Source organism: Chiloscyllium punctatum, chromosome 20 (genome assembly GCF_047496795.1).
Source record: "Chiloscyllium punctatum isolate Juve2018m chromosome 20, sChiPun1.3, whole genome shotgun sequence".
NCBI classification, from domain to species: domain Eukaryota; kingdom Metazoa; phylum Chordata; class Chondrichthyes; order Orectolobiformes; family Hemiscylliidae; genus Chiloscyllium; species Chiloscyllium punctatum.
Genome location: NC_092758.1, coordinates 92,391,963 through 92,411,276, shown reverse-complemented (window position 1 = coordinate 92,411,276; position 19,314 = coordinate 92,391,963). Strand labels below are relative to the sequence as shown.

Genomic DNA, 19,314 nt, shown 5'->3' with positions numbered 1-19,314 from the left:
CCTTATGGAAAGACAGTGAATCATAGAAGTCCTAAGTGTGGAAACAGGCCCTTCAGCCCAACAAGTCCACACTGACCCTCCAAAGGATAACCCACCCAGACCCATTCCCCCACTCTATTATCCTATCTTTACCCCTGACCAATGCACCTAACCTACACATCCCTGAATGCTATGAGCAATTTAGCATGGCCAATTCACCTAACCTACACATCTTCGGATTGTGGGAGGAGACTGGAGCACCTGGAGGAAACCCATGCAGATACAGGGAGAATGTGCAAACTCCACACAGACAGTTGCCCAAGTTGGGTTCCAGGTGCTGTGAGGCAGCAGTGCTAACCACTGATTGCACTGAGTAGCATGAGAATATTAATGGAATGATTTATTTTATACAGTGAGCTCAGAAACCACCCATCAAAATATTAATGTGAATATAAATATTAGTTATACTTCTAATGCATAAGTTATGTACATGCAATGCATTGTCAGCAACAGTTGATTGCTTCAATATTGCTGACAAACATTTCAATCTCATCCTATTTTCAGCAAGTCATGCAGGAGAAACCTGAGGATTGAGTTCACGTGCTTCTAGCTGTGAGAGAGAACAAGGCACTGAGTAAAATCAATCTCTTGTCCATGTACAGTCACAGGAACAAATACACAAAGTCCTTTGCATAGAATCGTAACAGATTCATTGTCAGCTTACACTAAATCTGCTGCACATTCCTCTGCATTCCATACACTTATTATATCCCATGCTACTGAACAGAGATATCAACAGCTAGAATCTGTATTGATATGACAGAACTATGAGGAATAGATAATATTAAAGTGACTTACTCTCTGAAACCACGAGATTGATGCTCACTTTCTGATCATTAAAAAGACCAAAAATCTGTACACGACAGCAATACCAACCACTGTCTCCTTTCTGTAGATGGTTCACTGTGAGCGATACATCTCCTTCCTCTATTTTACCATCCATCTGGTGTTTTGTGAGTATTGGTGAAATTACAGTTTTCCCATTTGTTCTCAACAATAGACCTGAACAGCCATTTGAAGGGCATTGGCCCCTGCCCCAGCACATTTCAGTCTTACCGTGCTTTTGGACAGAGTATGTGCACGGCAGTGTGACTGACTGTCCCAGGGTTCCTCGCACTTCTAATCCTCTCACACAGGTGGCTGGGCCTGAAATATTTAAACATTATAATCATTCAGTTTTCATTGTACAGTGTATTCACATAATCAACAATCGCACCAGTCACAAACCAGTGGTATGTATCACTGGAACAGTGATATTATAACACAAGAACATTCAACCATTCATCCTGTTCCAGCATTTAATTAGATTGAGACTGATCTGTAGCACAATTCTACTTAACCACCTTTGCTTCTAATGCTTCGATAGTTCCAATGAACAAGAATTAAACAATTTCAATTGAGCTCAGATACAGAAGTTTGGAGAGATACTTCCAGATTTTTACTGTCCTTTCTTATGATGTAGTTCCTGCTGTGCTCATCCCTAAATGGGCTTTTCCTAATTTAAGATTGGGCCCATTTGTCCTGAACTCTGCACTGGAGAGAATAGTTTTTCTATCTTTAGTTTTGAGTTAGAACATAGAACATAGAACATAGAACAATACAGCACAGAACAGGCCCTTCGGCCCACGATGTTGTGCCGAACTTCTATCCTAGATTAAGCACCCATCCATGTACCTATCCAAATGCCGCTTAAAGGTCGCCAATGAATCTGACTCTACCACTCCCTCGGGCAGCGCATTCCATGCCCCCACCACTCTCTGGGTAAAGAACCCACCCCTGACATCTCCCCTATACCTTCCACCCTTCACCTTAAATTTATGTCCCCTTGTAACACTCTGTTGTACCCGGGGAAAAAGTTTCTGACTGTCTATTCTATCTATTCCTCTGATCATCTTATAAACCTCGATCAAGTCACCCCTCATCCTTTGCCATTCCAACGAGAAAAGGCCGAGAACTCTCAACCTATCCTCGTACAACCTACTCTCCATTCCAGGCAACATCCTGGTAAATCTTCTCTGCACCCTCTCCAAAGCTTCCACATCTTTCCTAAAGTGAGGCGACCAGAACTGCACACAGTACTCCAAATGTGGCCTAACCAAAGTCCTGTACAGCTGCAACATCACCTCACGACTCTTGAATTCAATCCCTCTGCTAATGAACGATAATACTCCATAGGCCTTCTTACAAACTCTATCCACCTGAGTGGCAACCTTCAAAGATCTATGTACATAGACCCCAAGATCCCTCTGTTCCTCCACCTGACCAAGAACCCTACCATTAACCCTGTATTCCGCATTCTTATTTGTTCTTCCAAAATGGACAACCTCACACTTGGCAGGGTTGAACTCCATCTGCCACTCCTCAGCCCAGCTCTGCATCATATCTAAGTCCCTCTGCAGCTGACAACAGCCCTCCTCACTGTCCACAACTCCACCTATCTTTGTATCATCTGCAAATTTACTGACCCACCCTTCGACTCCCTCCTCTAAGTCATTAATAAAAATTACAAACAGCAGAGGACCCAGAACTGATCCCTGCGGAACTCCACTTGTAACTGGACTCCATGCTGAATATTTACCATCTACCACCACTCTCTGACTTCGACCGGTTAGCCAGTTTTCTATCCAATTGGCCAAATTTCCCTCTATCCCATGCCTCCTGACTTTCCGCATAAGCCTACCATGGGGAACCTTATCAAATGCCTTACTAAAATCCATGTACACTACATCCACTGCTCTACCCTCATCCACATGCTTGGTCACCTCCTCGAAGAATTCAATAAGACTTGTAAGGCAAGACCTACCCTTCACAAATCCGTGCTGGCTGTCCCTAATCAAGCAGTGTCTTTCCAGATACTCGTAAATCCTATCCCTCAGTACCCTTTCCATTACTTTGCCTACCACAGAAGTAAGACTAACTGGCCTGTAATTCCCGGGGTTATCCCTATTCCCTTTTTTGAACAGGGGCACAACATTCGCTACTCTCCAGTCCCCTGGTACCACCCCAGTTGCCAGTGAAGACGAGAAGATCATTGCCAACGGTACTGCAATTTCCTCTCTTGCTTCCCACATAATCCTAGGATATATCCCGTCAGGCCCGGGGGACTTGTCTATCCTCAAGTTGTTCAAAATGTCCAACACATCTTCCTTCCTAACAGGTATCTCTTCTAGCTTATCAGTCCGTTTCACACTCTCCTCTTCAACAATACGGTCCCTCTCGTTCGTAAATACTGAAGAGAAGTACTTGTTCAAGACCTCTCCTATCTCTTCCGACTCAATACACAGTCTCCCACCACTGTCCTTGATCGGACCTACCCTCGTTCTCGTCATTCTCAGGTTTCTCACATACGCATAGAATGCCTTGGGGTTATCCTTGATCCTATCCGCCAGGGATTTTTCATGCCCTCTCTTAGCTCTCCTAATCCCTTTCTTCAGGTCCCTTCTGGCTATCCTGTATCCCTCCACTGCTCTGTCTGAACCTTGTTTCCTCAACCTTATGTAAGCCTCCTTCTTCCTCTTTACTAGACATTCAACCTCCCTCGTCAACCAAGGCTCCCTCACACGACCATTTCTTTCCTGCCTGATCGGTACATACATATCAAGGACACGTCGTATCTGCTCCTTGAAAAAGTCCCACATTTCCACCACATCCTTCCCTGACAGCCTATGCTCCCAACGTATGCTCCTCAAATCCTGTCTTACAGCATCGTAATTTCCCTTCCCCCAATTGTAAAAACTTCCTTGTTGTGCGCACCTATCTCTCTCCATAAGCAAGGTGAAAGTCACAGAATTGTGGTCGCCATCACCAAAATGTTCACCCACTAACAAGCCCACCACTTGTCCCGGTTCGTTACCGAGTACCAAATCCAATATGGCCTCCCCTCTGGTTGGACAATCTACATACTGCGTTAGAAAAGCTTCCTGGACACACTGCACAAACACCACCCCATCCAATCTACTTGATCTAAAGAGCTTCCAATCAATATTTGGGAAGTTGAAGTCGCCCATGACTACGACCCTGTGGCTTCTGCACCTTTCCAAAATCTGTTTCCCAATCTGTTTCTCCACATCTCTGCTGCTATTGGGGGGCCTATAATAAACACCCAACAAGGTGACTGCACCTTTCCTATTTCTGACTTCAGCCCATACTACCTCCAGAGGCAGATCCCCCTCAAACTTCCTTTCTGCAGCCGTTATACCATTTCTAATTTGCAATGCCACCCCCCCTCCTTTTTTACCACCCTCCCTAATCTTACTGAAACATCTGTAACCAGGAACCTCCAACAGCCATTCCTGTCCCTCATCTATCCATGTTTCCGTGATGGCCACAACATCGTAGTCCCAGGTACCGATCCACGCCTTAAGTTCACCCACCTTATTTCTGATACTCCTTGCATTGAAGTATACGCACTTGAGCCCATCTCTGTGTCCGCAAGTAGTCCCTGTCGGTGCTACCTTCTCCACAGCCTCCCTACAGTCTTGGACATCCTGACACACAGCTAGCTTACTTGCTGGACTACAAGTCCGGATCCCATCCCCCTGCCAAATTAGTTTAAACCCCCCCGAAGAGTGCAAGCAAACCTACCCCCCAGGATATTGGTGCCCTTCTGGTTCAGGTGCAACCCGTTAGGGTTAGGGTTAGGGTTAGGGTTAGGGTTAGGGTTAGGGTTAGGGTTAGGGTTCCTTTATCTATTTAAAAGCCTTCAATAATTCATCCAACATTCTAAACTGAAAGGAATACAAAATGTAGTCTATGCAGCCAAGTCCTTGTTATTTAATCTTGTAACTTCCTCCCCACTTAGAGTCCCTGGTGAAATCGGACTGTATCCCCTCAAAGGGCAGTCAGTCACACACAGAAACACTTTGTCCTGGGTACAAGAATAAATTGTGTTAATATAATAAACAATGTATGAAAATTCAATTTTTTAATTCACAAACTTACCTAAAATAACAAGTAGTGCAGATAAATGAGCCACACAACCAATATTAGACATTGTGCTGGTCACTGCAGACTGGAACTATCTGAGTTACAGCTGCTGCAGATTCGTGAGGTCAGATTTAAACTTTCTGTTTCTAGTTCTGGTTTTCACTAAAGTCGGTGGCGAGAGTTTCCTTTGTATGTACATGTGTTGTGCTTCTTGTAATATACAACCCCTGTAAAATGAAGCAGGTATTTTCATTCAAATATTTTCCACATTATATTTACCACTGATACACAATGGACACAAAATTAATTTTCATCACAAGTTTATTTTGAGAAAAACTTATCTCTGTATGGTGAAGTTTCAGTTTGGGTCTGTTGGAAAATCTCTGAAAGGTCAGTTCTGCTAAATTTGCATCACTGAGCTCAAACATGCAACCACCAACACTCAGAAAATGTGAGCCCCTTTTATTTTCAGAGGCCCACTCATTAATATGTCCATTTCAAAGCTCTGGAAAATGGCATCATGGGATAGCTGCTTGAGAGTGTACAGATTTTCAAAAGGCCAACTTTCACTGAAGAGTACAACAGTAAATTGGGGAGAATTGGTAATGAAACAATTGTTGAACAGAGCGAGTTATCTGTCAGGTAATTCCCAAAGGGCAAGACCAATGTGCAATACCATATCTCCAATTTGAAACCCTTTGAAAAACAAGTGAGTCCCTCAAGCACCTCCCCTGGTTGCATTAGTGGTCTCCAATACACTTGTCATCTGCATGGTTCTGCTCAGGATGCAGGCATCACCAGTGCTCTCCAATTCCACCCAGCTATCCCAGGATAGGACAGATCAACAGTGTGTGCTTAGCCCTTCCTGTCTTTATTTCATTGGGGGAGTCTGGAGACAGGATGTAAAAGAATTCAAATCAATAGTCTTGTGATTGACATTTGATCAAGCTTTCCTGCAAGCAACGTGAATTGTGCTTTTAGAATTCTACATCTATCACATAAGGTCATAATGTTGCAACTTGCCAATGCTCAGCTTGATCCATTCAATCAAGCCACTTTCTGGGACTGCGGCTTAAATTTTTCACATTCTTCTGCAGAGACATAGCATTGCAACTGGGACCAGTATATCTGAAAGAGGCAAATGAACAAATCAACATTGCTCTAACGGTTTGGCAGCTCCAATTCAAAATATTTAAATTCTAAGTTTTATAATGTTCTCCTTCCCCTACTGGTTTACCTGTTTGTACAGTTCAACGCAGCTACAGCCAATGTCAAGGTGAAATGCAGCCAGACTTTTAAAACTTGTGCACAAAGACATGTGAACTAACCAATCACTGAGCAGTAGAAGTGGTTGTTGACCACCCTGAATATGAATAGGATGGAATTCCAAATTTGAACTTTCTGTGGAGGAGGAGCGTGTGCCTAAAGGTGATGACCCTACCTGCAGCCAGCACCATCTTTCTGAGGATATCGTTAAGAAAAAATGTCATCTTTGTGGAAATCCAATGTTATGGAGCAGACCAAATCCGCTTAAATATATCCAGGAGATAGCCTACACCCTAACCTTTATCTTAGTTAAAGGCAAGGGTAAGGTGCTGTATTTCAAATGTAATTTGATTGTTTACACTACTCGGTTTTATGCAAAATACACTTTATTAATATCCCAAACATAAAATACAAACAAAGGAATGAAGGATTGGTATAATTGTAACTCTTCTGGAAAACATAACAGAATAATAGATTGTTTAGCTACTAAACGGCAACTGTTCCGATTTAGTAACATCACATAAGCACACTCTTGGCAAAGGCAAAGTCAGTAAACAATATTTTCTCACAAGCAATTTGGCAGCAGGAAGAGAACTCAAGCTTTTAATTGTAACAGAGAGGGAAAAGGAACAGTTTCCAAATCCAGCTCCAAAATCTCAACAACTGCTGAAAACTAATCTAAAACCCCGGCTCTATGGGAGCCTGACTCCACCCATTCAGGCTGATTCTATTGTTCCAACTTTTTAAAAAACTCTAAGGCCTCACAAGTTGTTTACTTTATCGGCTTGGAACAAATTGCTCTCTTACCTCTGTCTCAACCTCTCTTCATTAAAAGAAGGACAAAATACACCTCCAAAAGCCATCGTTTCATCACACCGACCTTCATTGTGTGCCTTGGTGGACTACAGTAAATGCAGGGCAGGTTGTATTAACTTTTCTTTGCCCTGGTACATCATTTAAAGCTGAAGCAGTAATTTAGTGGCTGCTGATCTGAGTAGCCTGTCCTGGCCTGCCCTATCCTGCCCCGTCCTGTACAGTCACAATATGACCTCCCAACTCCTATACTCAGTACCCTGTTACGAGAATTAGGACAGCTCCAAAATTAAGTTGCGGTTTTGACTCGGTTGGGTTTTTAAATAATTAAATTATTCGAAATTCTGTTTTCTTTTGTTTGTGTTTCAACTGTAGATTAGATTAGATTCCCTACAGTGGGAAAACAGGCCCTTCGTCCCAACAGGTCCACACCAACTCTCTGAAGAGTACCCTCCCAGACCCATTCCCCCTGACTAACACGCTTAACACTATGGGCAAATTAGCATGGCCAGTTCACCTAACCTGCACATCCTTGGATTGTGGGAGGAAACCGGAGCACCCAGAGGAAACCCACGAAGACACGGGGAGAATATACAAACTCCACACAGTCACCCATGATGGGAATCGAACCTGGGTCTCTGGTGCTGTGAGGCAATAGTACGAACCACTGAGACACCATGCCGCCCTGTATTGTTTAAACAAATTCTGTTTACTTAAAGCTGAGTGATTTGACAGCTGCATCAATCCTGGAATATCCACTTTACATCTGCCTTTAAAATAAGAAAAAGTTAAGGTCTAGTCCTCTTTCCTGAAGTATTTTGAGGGGGTCTGGCTTGGTCCATAACACAGCCCTACCCTCCCCTGCCCTCCCTTCTCCTACCCTTTCCTACCCTCCCCTCTTCTGCTCTACCCTGCGCTGCCCCCACCCCCCCCCCCACCCCCTTCCCGTGCTCTCCTCACTCCTGTCCTCCATGTCTGAGTTCATGTGAACAGCTGAATACAGCACAGTGGTCCCTGCTCCAGAACATGTCAGTCACACTATTCTCTCTGACAGAGTGTGACTAACTGTCCCAGGACTCCTCGCATTTCTGATCCCTTGTCAGAGGTGACAGAAGGTCAAAGGCAGAGGCAAAGACTTTAAACTGGGAAAAGTGTGAAAGAGCAGGAGGATCTACAAAAAATGCATGCGGACAAAAAGTTAATGAAATAAGGAAGAGCACAAGGAAGGGTAAAGTGAGAAAGGACATTGATAGCAAGAGAAGCTATTGAATTAAAGAAAAAAAGTTTAAATGATGGTTAAATATAGTGAAAGGCAATCCTCTTATATATTACTGAAACTGCCTGAACTGTATGAGGTATGATGAGAATGGTAATGAGAAATTCAGCTGTGAATTTGAGAAAAAGTGTTTGAAGAATATGGAACTTGCTTCCAAAGGGAGTAGGTGAGGTTTTGCTGTATTTAAGCCACAAGCATTTGAAGAAGTGAATAGACAGTTCCAATGATAGTGTTAGGTGAGAATTACAGGGAGATCCAAGTGGATCATAGACACTGGCATGGACTGGGGAGTGGTGTGGGTGTTCACTGACATGCTTCTGTGCTGTATATCCTATAGAGTTCTACATAGTCTCCTACATGTTGCTGAAGAGACACATTTTTAAGCTTTTCTTACATTCATCAGGACATTTTACAAAAATACAAAACAAAGTTTGGCTGTTGACTGTCAATCGTTAATAATGAGTGCATTGTAATGGCACGCCTCTATACATCAGAGTCTATTTAGCAACCAATTAGCCCTCTCTTCTCATGTAAAAGAATTGCGGTTTTTCCCTTTGAGTTAATATTCTTGAAATTTTTCTGAGGAGTGCAAGACATGAAGTTTTAACAAATGTACATTTCTTTTCACCAACACTCAGGATCAGCACGACCAAATAACTAGTCATCTACTGTCAGTGGAACACAGCACCAGCAATTCAGCTCCAGAACTATTCAAATAAGCACTTATCGACATCACCATTCATGTGTAACTGTGAGGGATCATTTGGACATATCATCCATCAAATGCAAAAATGGTTAGGGTTGCTTCTCTTTGTTAAATTCATCCAAAATCTTTTAGAAAATGATTTGGATTATTCTATTCCTTTCCTTGAAGAGTTGTATTGCAAGAACATAGTGAATGAAGGGGATTTGAACTGATTTTTAAAATTGTTTTTCAATTTTTTTTCATTGCTGACTAATCGCAGCGGTCCATGTGTATAGAGAACACCCACAGTTCTGTAGGAAGGGAATCCCTGAGTTTTGATCCTGTGACACTGAAGGAATGATGATATATTTCGAAGTCAGGATGGTAAGTGATTTGGAGAGGAACTTGCGGGGGTAGTGTTTCCATGTATCTGCTGCTCATCCTTCTAGTGAGAGAGTTTACAAGTTTGATAGGTGCTGTTGAAGGACCTTTAGTTGCTGCAGTGTATCTTGTATGTGGCACACATTGCAGTCACTGGTTTCAGTGATGGGTGCTGTGAATGTCGAAGATGGTGGATGGTGCAGCAATCTAGCACTGTCTTGTCCAGGATGGTGAAGAGTTGCTGTTGGTGCAGAACTCATTCAGAAAAGTGGAAAATATTCCATCATGTTACTGACTACTGCCTTGTAGATATTCATAGACTCATGCAGTGTAGAATAGGCCCTTTGGCCCATCAACATCATCAACATCAACTGAACTTCCTTCATTGACGCACTTGATCACATTTTCAAAAATCTAACAAATTTGTTTGGTATGACCTCCCTCTGACAGAGCTGTGCTGACTATCCTTAATTAGCCCATGCCTCCCAACTCGCTTTAAATTTGCTCCTTCAGAATTTTCTCCAATAGTCTCCCTACCACTGATGAGAGACTCATTGTTACATAATTTCCTGGCAGATCTCTACCACCTTTCTTAAAAAGTGGAACCACATTTCTCATCCTTCTGGCATTCTCTTGTGGCCAGAGAGGAATTAAAAATTTGTGTCAGAGCAACTGAAATTTTCTGCCTTGCCTCACACAGCAGCCCCCATTTCTTGTGTCAAACTGTTCAAGTTACTCACAGTCCCTTTTCCTGTATTCCGTACCTATGTACTCCTTTTCCAGAGTGAAGACCAAAAAGAAGTATTCATTCAACATCCTTCCAATATCCTGCAGCTTCACAAACAGGTTGGACTCTTGGTCCCAAATGGACCCTAATTAACCTCTTCCCTTTAATGCATTTATAGAATATCTTAGGATTCTCCATAATCCTGTTTGCAAGTCCTTTCTCATGTCCCTTTGTGCTCTTCTAATTACTTTCTTAAGTTCCCTTCTGCATTTCCTGAATTCCTCTATAGCCAAGGCTGAATTGCTCCCTTTCGACTTGCTAAAAGCCCTACCCTTCCTTTTTATCCAGTCCTGAATTTTCCTAGACCACCAGGGTTTGCTGAACATCGTGTTCCTACATTTCCCTCTGAATGGCACATGTTGGACCTGTACTTTCCCCAGCTCCTTTTTGAAAGCCCCTTTTTGAATTGGAGGTGAGTTACTTGCTGCAGAATTCCCAGTATTTGAACCACTGTTGAACCCATAATATTTAAAAGATGCTCCAGTTCAGTTTCTGATCAAAGGAAGCCCCCACAGTGTTGATGACCTGGGATTCTGCAAAATGATGAATTCATTAAATTTCAAGTGAAACCAGTTTCACTCAAGAGCCAGGAGAAGATGTTAAACATAGCCCTAATCATCAGTCCCATGTCTTTGGAGACCTGAACTCAGTGAGTGAGTAGTCTATCAATCTGGATAGTCACTAGCAGCTGATTGAGCAATGGTCACCATTGCACTATACACACACACAGATACTCCTACACACACTCACATACACTCTCACAAATGCACAGGCACCCCTATACACACATACACAGACTTAAGACACTCTGCACTCACTACACACACACATACACTTTCTCACACTCACAACCCCCAACCCAGACAGACAAGACCCACATGCACACATATATTTTGTGGGGTGAATTTGTACTTTCAGGGTTACTTTGTACTTTGCTCAAAAACTGCATGAATTCATGTAAAACTCCATTATCTCACTTTTTAGATTAGAATCAATCTAAACATCATGGCATAGACAGAGAACACAGGGGGCTAACACCTTCAACATATTGACTAGCTAACATCAATTGTTACAGCTAACCTGAGAATGCAACTTTTTTTAAAAAAGCTTTTGTGATTTACACATGAAAGAAGTGAAACTATCACTGTATTCTAACAGATGAAAGGTTTAACAGTCAAATTTTCAATGTATAATGTCAGTTACATCACACTGCAAATTTTTGCTATAAATTCTGTGTTAGGATTGAGCCCTCCACTATCACCTGATGAAGGAGGGTCGCTCCGAAAGCTAGTGTGCTTCCAATTAAACCTGTTGGACTAAAACCTGGTGTTGTGTGAATTTTAACTGATGAAAATATGTTCATGTTTGTAATTGAATAGCTTGATCTGAGTCCAGACACTGAATTGCCTGTGTTATGGACTAGGCCAGACCACTGAAAACATTCTTGAGCAGGCAGCCCAGACCATAACTTCGCAATTTGTTTTGGTAATTGTACAATGAAAATTACCCGAAGTTAGTGGGGTTAACTACCAGGGTTTAAAACAGACAAACATCTATTCACAAATTTACTCAATGGGACACAAAGAACAGAATAAAGAACCCCTACAGAACTCAGTCTATCCAAAGTAGACTTAATTATGCTGTTCCAAATATACACAACAGTCCCAATGAGCAAACCCCATTAAAAACCAGTACTAATGGAACACATGCTTCCAGGTTGGAATTAGAAGGGCAGAAACAGTGAGAGCCTGTTCACACAGTCCACTGGTGAACTTCCAACTACTTCTGGACTGAACTGCTCAGCTAGAGAGCTGACCACTCCCCTTTCATTATACAGGTCACTTCTAAAGCATGACCACTTTGGCCTGAAGTCTCATCTGTTTACGTATAAACAAAAAGCATCTCAAAATCCTTCTCATTTCTGTACTAAAACAGTCTGACTGGAGGCCAGCCTGGTTTATGACCCCTCTGAAAAAAAATCAAAGACACAGTCTCCTTGAGAAAAGGAACAGCTCCTAGAAAAAAGGGCCCAGCTTTGGGACACTTACCCCTTTAAAAAAGATGAACCATCAATACCAAAAGATGGTTTCATTTTTAAAACCCTTAAAAAACCCAGTTAGTAGTCTAAACATGCATATAACTATACTAATTATTAACATGCAAACATACACAACTACATGTGAATTCAGACTGTCGCACACCCACCACCGATTGCCTCTGTATCTCATTCAAGTCTCACTAACGCATCGGCATTCACGTTTTCACGACCTGCCGCCTGCACAATTGTCAAATTGAACGGCTGCAACAACAAGGTCCAACAAAACACTCTGGCATTTCCACAAATGTCAATGGGTTGTGATCAGTGTATCTGATTATCTCAGATGCACTGCTGGTAATGTAAACACTGAAATGTTGTAATGCCAACGCCAAGTTTAAAGTCTCTTTCTCCACTGTTGAATATTTCTGTTGATGAGCGTTTAACATCCTGGAAAAATACCCAATGGGTCATCAATATAAACCACACAGTTGGGAAATCCAGCAATGACCTTATTAGTCAGTCACTGAAATGTGGCTGGTATGCTTTTCATACCAAATGCCATGACTTTAAACTGATACACAGAAGAACCTTGATTATCCATATGCCAATTATCCAAAAATCGGATTATCCGAAGGAGATCTCGAGGTCCTGATAGAAACATTACATCAAAGACGTGTTTCCAACAGTGATCGCATCTTTCGTTTACAGTGATTATTTAAGGACCATCTCCAAATGACTGACCTCCCACCTCTCTCTCTCCCCCCACATTTTCCCTGGAGTTCTATACACGGGTATACCCCCCATACTCCAGATAATCTCTCCAACATTGCCCTCTCCAACATCTCTCCAAAAAGTTGCAGTAAAACATTGTGTGTGTGTGTGTAGAGGAGTGAGTGTGTGTGTGTGTCTGTGTCTGTGTGAGTGAAAGAAAGAGAGAGAGAGAGAGAGAGAATGTGTGTGTGAGAGACGGAGAGAGAGAGAGAGAATGTGTGTGTGAGAGACGGAGAGAGAGAGAGAGAGAATGTGTGTGTGTGTGTGTGAGACAGAGAGAGAGAGAATGCGTGTGTGTGAGAGACGGAAAGAGAGAGAGAATGTGTGTGTGTGAGACAGAGAGAGAGAGAATGTGTGTGTGTGAGAGACGGAAAAAGAGAGAGAATGTGTGTGTGTGAGACAGAGAGAGAGAATGTGTGTGTGAGAGACGGAGAGAGAGAGGGGGCAGGGGGCGGTGTTGGACAGGGTTGGGGGCGGGGGAAGGTGTTGGACAGGGTTGGGGCAGGGTGTGGTGTTGGATCGAGTTGGGGGCAGGGGACGGTGTCTGACAGAGTTGGGGGCAGGGGGCAGTGTTGGACGGGTTTGGGGAGGGGTGGGGTTTCGTGTGCTGTGTGCTGCAGCAGTCTCATGAACAGGGAGCAGACTTTAAAAACTCCAAGCCTCAGAGGAAATGCATATGATTGATTAACCGAATAATCAATTATCTGAATGAAATAGTCCCCACCCATGTTGTTAGGATAAGTGATGTTCCACTGTAGTCCATTTCCCGTTATGAAAGCCGAAACCACCTTTGCTCTCTCTGACAGAGGCACTTGTCAGTAATCTTTGAGTAAGTCCAACTTAGAAATGTAAGATGGCTTGTCCCACATTTTCAACACAGTTCTCCAGCCGTGGGGACTTGGATATGCATCAGTCTTTGTAACTGTGTTGACTTTATGATAGTCCACACATAACCTTTGGGTACAATCTGTCGTTAGCACCATGACTATTGGTGAGCTCCAGTCACTGTAACTCACTTCAATAGACCACCTTGGCTATGCGCTCTGTCTCCTTCTGACCCTGTGCCAACTTTAAAAGGTTATGCCTATAAGCTTGTTGCTTAATCGGAACAGCATCTCCAATCTCTACATCATGTACAATCAGGTTCGTACTTCCCAGTTTATTTCCGCCTATCTCCCCATGTGATAGTAATAAGTCTTTCAGGTCATTTTAATTTTCTTGTGGAAGATAACTCAGTAATTTATCCCAATTTTTGACAACTGCCTCACTGTCCAATTTGATTTGAGGAATGTCCAATTCGGAATCCTCTGAATCTGGTTCTTCCCTCTGTACTGTCATCATTAACACCTTCTCCTCTTGCTTTCCTTCCCGATCAAAATCCCTCTACAGCATATTCACATGACACGCTCTGTGAGATCTCTTCCTGTCTGGGGTCCTTATCAAGTAGTTCACCTCATTCAATTTTGTCTCTATTTGATAAGGTCCACTAAACCTGGCCTTTAAAAGCTCTCCTGTTACTGGAAGTAACACCAATACCTTATCCCCAATGGCAAAACTGCAAATTTGTGATTCCTTACTGGCTTCCTGTTTCATTGTATGCTGTGATACTTTTAGATGCTATGTAGCCAACTCTCCAGCTCTATTTAATTGTTCTCCAAACTTTGACACATAGTTGAAATGGGGGGTCTCTGAATTCTGACTTATTAATTTCTCCTTAATCAATTTTAATGGTCCTCTTACTTCACGTCCAAAACTTAATTCAAATGGACTGAATTTGCTGGATTCATTCTGTCTGTGGTTTTCCAATTAACTGATATGTATGACACTTCTGGTACAATTCAATGATGTCCTTGTGCAGTCCAGGCCAGTAAAAATGTCATTGTATTTTGGCCTGTGTTTTCCTCACTCCTAAATGACCTCCAAGTGCGCCACTCGCAGCACCTCCTTTCTATACCCTACTGGCAAAAGAATTTGATGAATCTCTGCCCATTTCTCATCTGCTTGGTCTCCGTTTCCTCACTAAGACATCATTTGTTAAGTAATAACACACAGGGATGCATTCGCTCTCCTTCTTTGTATATGCCTTTTGATATAACTGTTTTAAAGTTCTCATCTTTCTGCTGTAATTCAATCAGCTCAGCAGAACTAAAGATACTTCCAGGTTTACCTATTTGCTTCTGCTCTGTCCCACTTACCTGATCAAAACGATTTCGGATAAAGCTATGTTAGCTTCCTTATCTGTGCCTTTGGATCTCTCCTGCTTCAGCTTGTACCACTGCGATCTTGTGACCACACAATCAGGGAAAATTCCTGAATAAAGATCCTTCATGTCTTCAGTTGCCTGTGTCCCCATTGGCTTTTCAACTAGAGTAAGCAGCACACCTACCAGTGAATTGACTATATCATTTGCAAAGACAAATTGTTTTCCTGGAGCTGAGAGTTTGTCCAATACTCCTACCACAAATTCTCCACTCTTCACTGGAGTCTCTAGCCTCACTTTACATAACTGAGCACTTTTTATCTCACTGTGAATTCCTGTTACCAGTACCTTTTCTGGCAATAGTCCCTCAGGAGTACATATCTCCTCATCCTCCAGCACTACAAACTGAAAGGATCCTGTGTCCCTTAATATTGTAACCTCCTTACCTACTGCTCCTGGCCTATGTGAATAAACTTTACCCTTGCATGTATTTTTTTTTTAGCAGATCTGGCATTTTCTCCTTAATCAACCTCTGATAATCTTGTACACTCTGAGGCAGTTGTCTAACTCCCCTTGTGCGTTTTGTTACTAGTCCAACAAAACTCCCAGGCTTGTCTGGTTTCTCTACACCTCGCTTTCTCCCAGTCCACCAACATTGTGATTTTATGTGGCCCACTTTATTACAATGAAAACAACAGAGCTTTTTAGCTTCTTTATCCCCCTCAAGGGTTTCTTTTTTACCCTGTGCTAAGTTCTCCTTATGATCTTCACTGAGATCCACTTTTCCCTTTCCACGTGAGGATTTCTCTTTGCCCCAGTTTCTATCCTCATGGATTGAAATTGATTCTGGAAGCCAAACATATTTTATGGACCAGCTCATAATCATCAGCCCCTTCAGCTGTTAACCTCATTGTTTTAACTCTCTGCTCTTCCACATGAGTTCACACTACTTCAGGCAGTGAATTTTTGAATTCTTCCAAAATAATTATTTTTCTAAGGGCATCATAGGTTTGCTCAATTTTTAAAACTCTTATCCATCTATCAAAATTACTCTGTTTGATCCTTTCAAACTCAATATAGGTTTGACCAGTGTCCCTCCTTAGATTCCTGAACATTGTCAAGAGCTTGTCCCAGAAGCCTATAATGTACTTTAAATGGCTTTTTTCACCTCCTCATACTCCCCAGATCCCTCCTCTGATAGGGATGCGAATACCTCACTAGCTCTATCAAAACCCACATTGAACCAACAAAACCCACATTGCCACTGGCCATTGCATTTGTTTAGCCACCTTTTCATATGAGATAAAAAAGGCTTCCACATCCTTCTCATCAAATTTAGTCAATGCTTGAACATACTGAAAGTTTCTCATTGGGTTTGCTCATCCTCACTCTCTTCCTCATTAAGCCTACCCCCAGCCTTTTAAGCTGGCTTCCCTTTTAAATGTCAGTTTTTGAAGTTCAAAAGCTCTCTATTTTTCTTTCTGTTCTTTTTCTCTCTCGTCTGCTGCTCTCTTTTTCTCTCTGTTCTGCTGCTCTCTCCTTTGCCCTCTTCTGCTTTTAATCGTAACTCAAACTGTTCCATTTCTGCTGCCCTTTCCTTATCTCTCACCTTTAACTCAAGCTGCTTCATTTGCAATTGAATCCTTGCCATCTCTATAGACTCTGATGGTTTCTCCAGCAAGTTTAAATGCTGAGCTACTACTGTAATTATCTCCCCTTTCCTCACAGAAGCAGGCAATTCTAATTCCAGCTTCTCTGCTCATTCTAGCAGTTTGATCTTATTTACCTTTTGCAAAACTTTCAAAGTCACCACATCCACTTCCAGAAAACTTTCAGCCACTGAAAGAGCCATTACTATCCCAAGCTTTGTCTACCTAACCAAACCAACACCCAAAATAAAGACACTAGCACCTACCACTCACTGTTTAAAATCCTGGATGAGCCCTCAGTCTGTTATGGACTAGGCCAAACCACTCAAAACATTAAGCAGGTATCCCAGTCCATATGTTTGCAATTTGTTTGGGTAAGCGTACAGTGAAAATTACCCGGAATAAGATAGCCAGGGCATCTACCAGGGTTTAAAACAGACAAAAATTTTATTCACAAAATTAGGTAGTGAAACACAAAGAACAGAATAAAGAACCCCTACAGAACTCAGTCTATCCAGAGTAGACTTAATTATGCTGTTCTGAAAATACACAACAGTCCCAATGAGCAAACCCCATTAAAAAACCAGTACTAATGGAACACATGCTTCCAGGTTGAAATTAGAAGAGCAGAAACAGTGAGAGCCTGTTCACACAATCCACTGCAGAACTTCCAACTACTTCTAGACCAAACTGCTCAGCTAGAGAGCTGACCACTCCCCTTTCATTATACAGGTCACTTCTAAAACATGATCACTTTGGCCTCAAGTCTCATCTGTTTACCATCTCTGTACCAAACCAGTCAGATCAGAGCCCAACCTGGTTTATGACCCCTCTGAAAATAACCAAGGACACAGTATCCTTGAGAAAAGGAACAGCTTTTAGAAAAAAGGGACCACCTTTGTGACACCTGTGACTGCAACTTTCAAGAGCTGTCATAAATGCTTTTTGAATTTTTCAGTACCAAGCTAACCATATCTCGTTCTTACAAAATCACTGAGTCATACAGAACAAAAACAGACCCTTCAGCCAAACTTGTCTATGCTGAACAGGTTTCCTCATCTGAACTAATCCCATTTGCCTCCGTTTGGCCCAGATCCCTTTCCCATCCATGTACCTTTTAATGTATTATATCCATGTACATTATGATTTCGCTGCTCGTTGGATGCTGCCTGAACTGCTGTGCTCTTCCAGCACCACTAATCCAGTATTATGTTAAGGGAGCTGACATAACCATTGCTGTTTCAGGTATAAAACCATGCTGGAGGAAAAACCCATACATCGGTGGCAGTTCAGGATGAGCAGTGCTGGCCATTTATAAAAATAATCCAGCTAGATGACAGCACAGGATTTGAAGCATTCAGACAACTAATAGTGCCCATTATTGTGAGTAGACATTGGCACAGTGAAAGCCAGAGGCAGAGATTCATTCATTCTGCTTGAAATATAATTTCTGTAAAATACAGGTCCTGTCACACTTCTTTTTAAAAAGTGGGCAATTAGCCTGCTGTTGTAACCAAAACAAAATCCAAAGAACTGCGGTGCTGGAGATCAGGAACAAAATAAGAAATTTTTGCAAAACATCAGGAGACCTGGCAACATCTCTGGAGAGAAATCTGTTAAAGTTTTGGGTCCAGTGACCCTTCTTCTATTGATTACACCCAAGCTTGCTTTCAATGACCAGCGTACAAGGAACACGAAGGTCTCTTTGAACTGAATATTTTACAATTCATCACCATTTAAATAATACTCTGACATTCCATTTCTGACCAAGCAGACATGCTGAAAAAACTCAGTAATTTCTGATTTTGTGCCTGCTATTTGGTTTTGTTTAATGAGAAAAGATTAATTTAACATTCTTCTTGTTAGTGGTCCTATAAGAAAACATGAACGTAACATAATTAAATTCTTCATCAGGATAGAAAATGAAGGCATCGAGTGTGGTGCTGGAAAAGCACAGCAGGTCAGGCAGCATCTGAGGAGCAAGAGAATCGACATTCCGGGCAAAAGCCCTTCATCAGGAACGTCAACTCTCCTGCTCCTTGGATGCTGCCTGACTTGCTGCGCTTTTCCAGCACCACTAATGTCGACTCTAATCTCCAGTATCTGCAGTCCTCACTTTTGCCGAGAAAATGAAGCAGTCCAATCAAATCTAAACAAAGAAAACCTGAAAGGTTAGATGGTGTGAGTGGATATAATGGAGTCAGAAAGTTCACGAATAGGCATGCAAGTCGATATGCAGTGGTTTACATTTGAGAAACAAATGTGTGCATACATAAATGTGAGATAACAACCAGGGGAAATAATAGAGAGAGAGAGACAGACAGACAGACAGACCAAACCAAGGATTACAGACCAGTTAGTTCAGTAGAGAAAATGCTGGAGTCTAAAATAAAGGATATGATTTTAGACATTTGGAAAATACCACTGGAATTACACAAAGTTAACATGGATTAGTGAAAGGCAACTCATGTTTGACAAACCTA

At 42.1% G+C, this 19,314-nt stretch overlaps 1 protein-coding gene across 1 annotated transcript in view; it reads right to left on the bottom strand.

The window, feature by feature from the left end:
- Window positions 1–5,053, bottom strand: part of LOC140491819 (hepatitis A virus cellular receptor 2 homolog) — a 69,963-nt gene extending 64,910 nt beyond the window's left edge. Inside the window, exons 1-2 of the mRNA XM_072590213.1 lie at window positions 4,981–5,053; window positions 838–1,185 (exon numbers count right to left, since the gene is read on the bottom strand). Coding sequence (XP_072446314.1) covers window positions 838–1,185; window positions 4,981–5,032 — 400 coding nt within the window. The 5' untranslated portion in view covers window positions 5,033–5,053. The remainder of the gene's footprint in view (window positions 1–837; window positions 1,186–4,980) is intronic.
- Window positions 5,054–19,314: the final 14,261 nt, after the last annotated feature.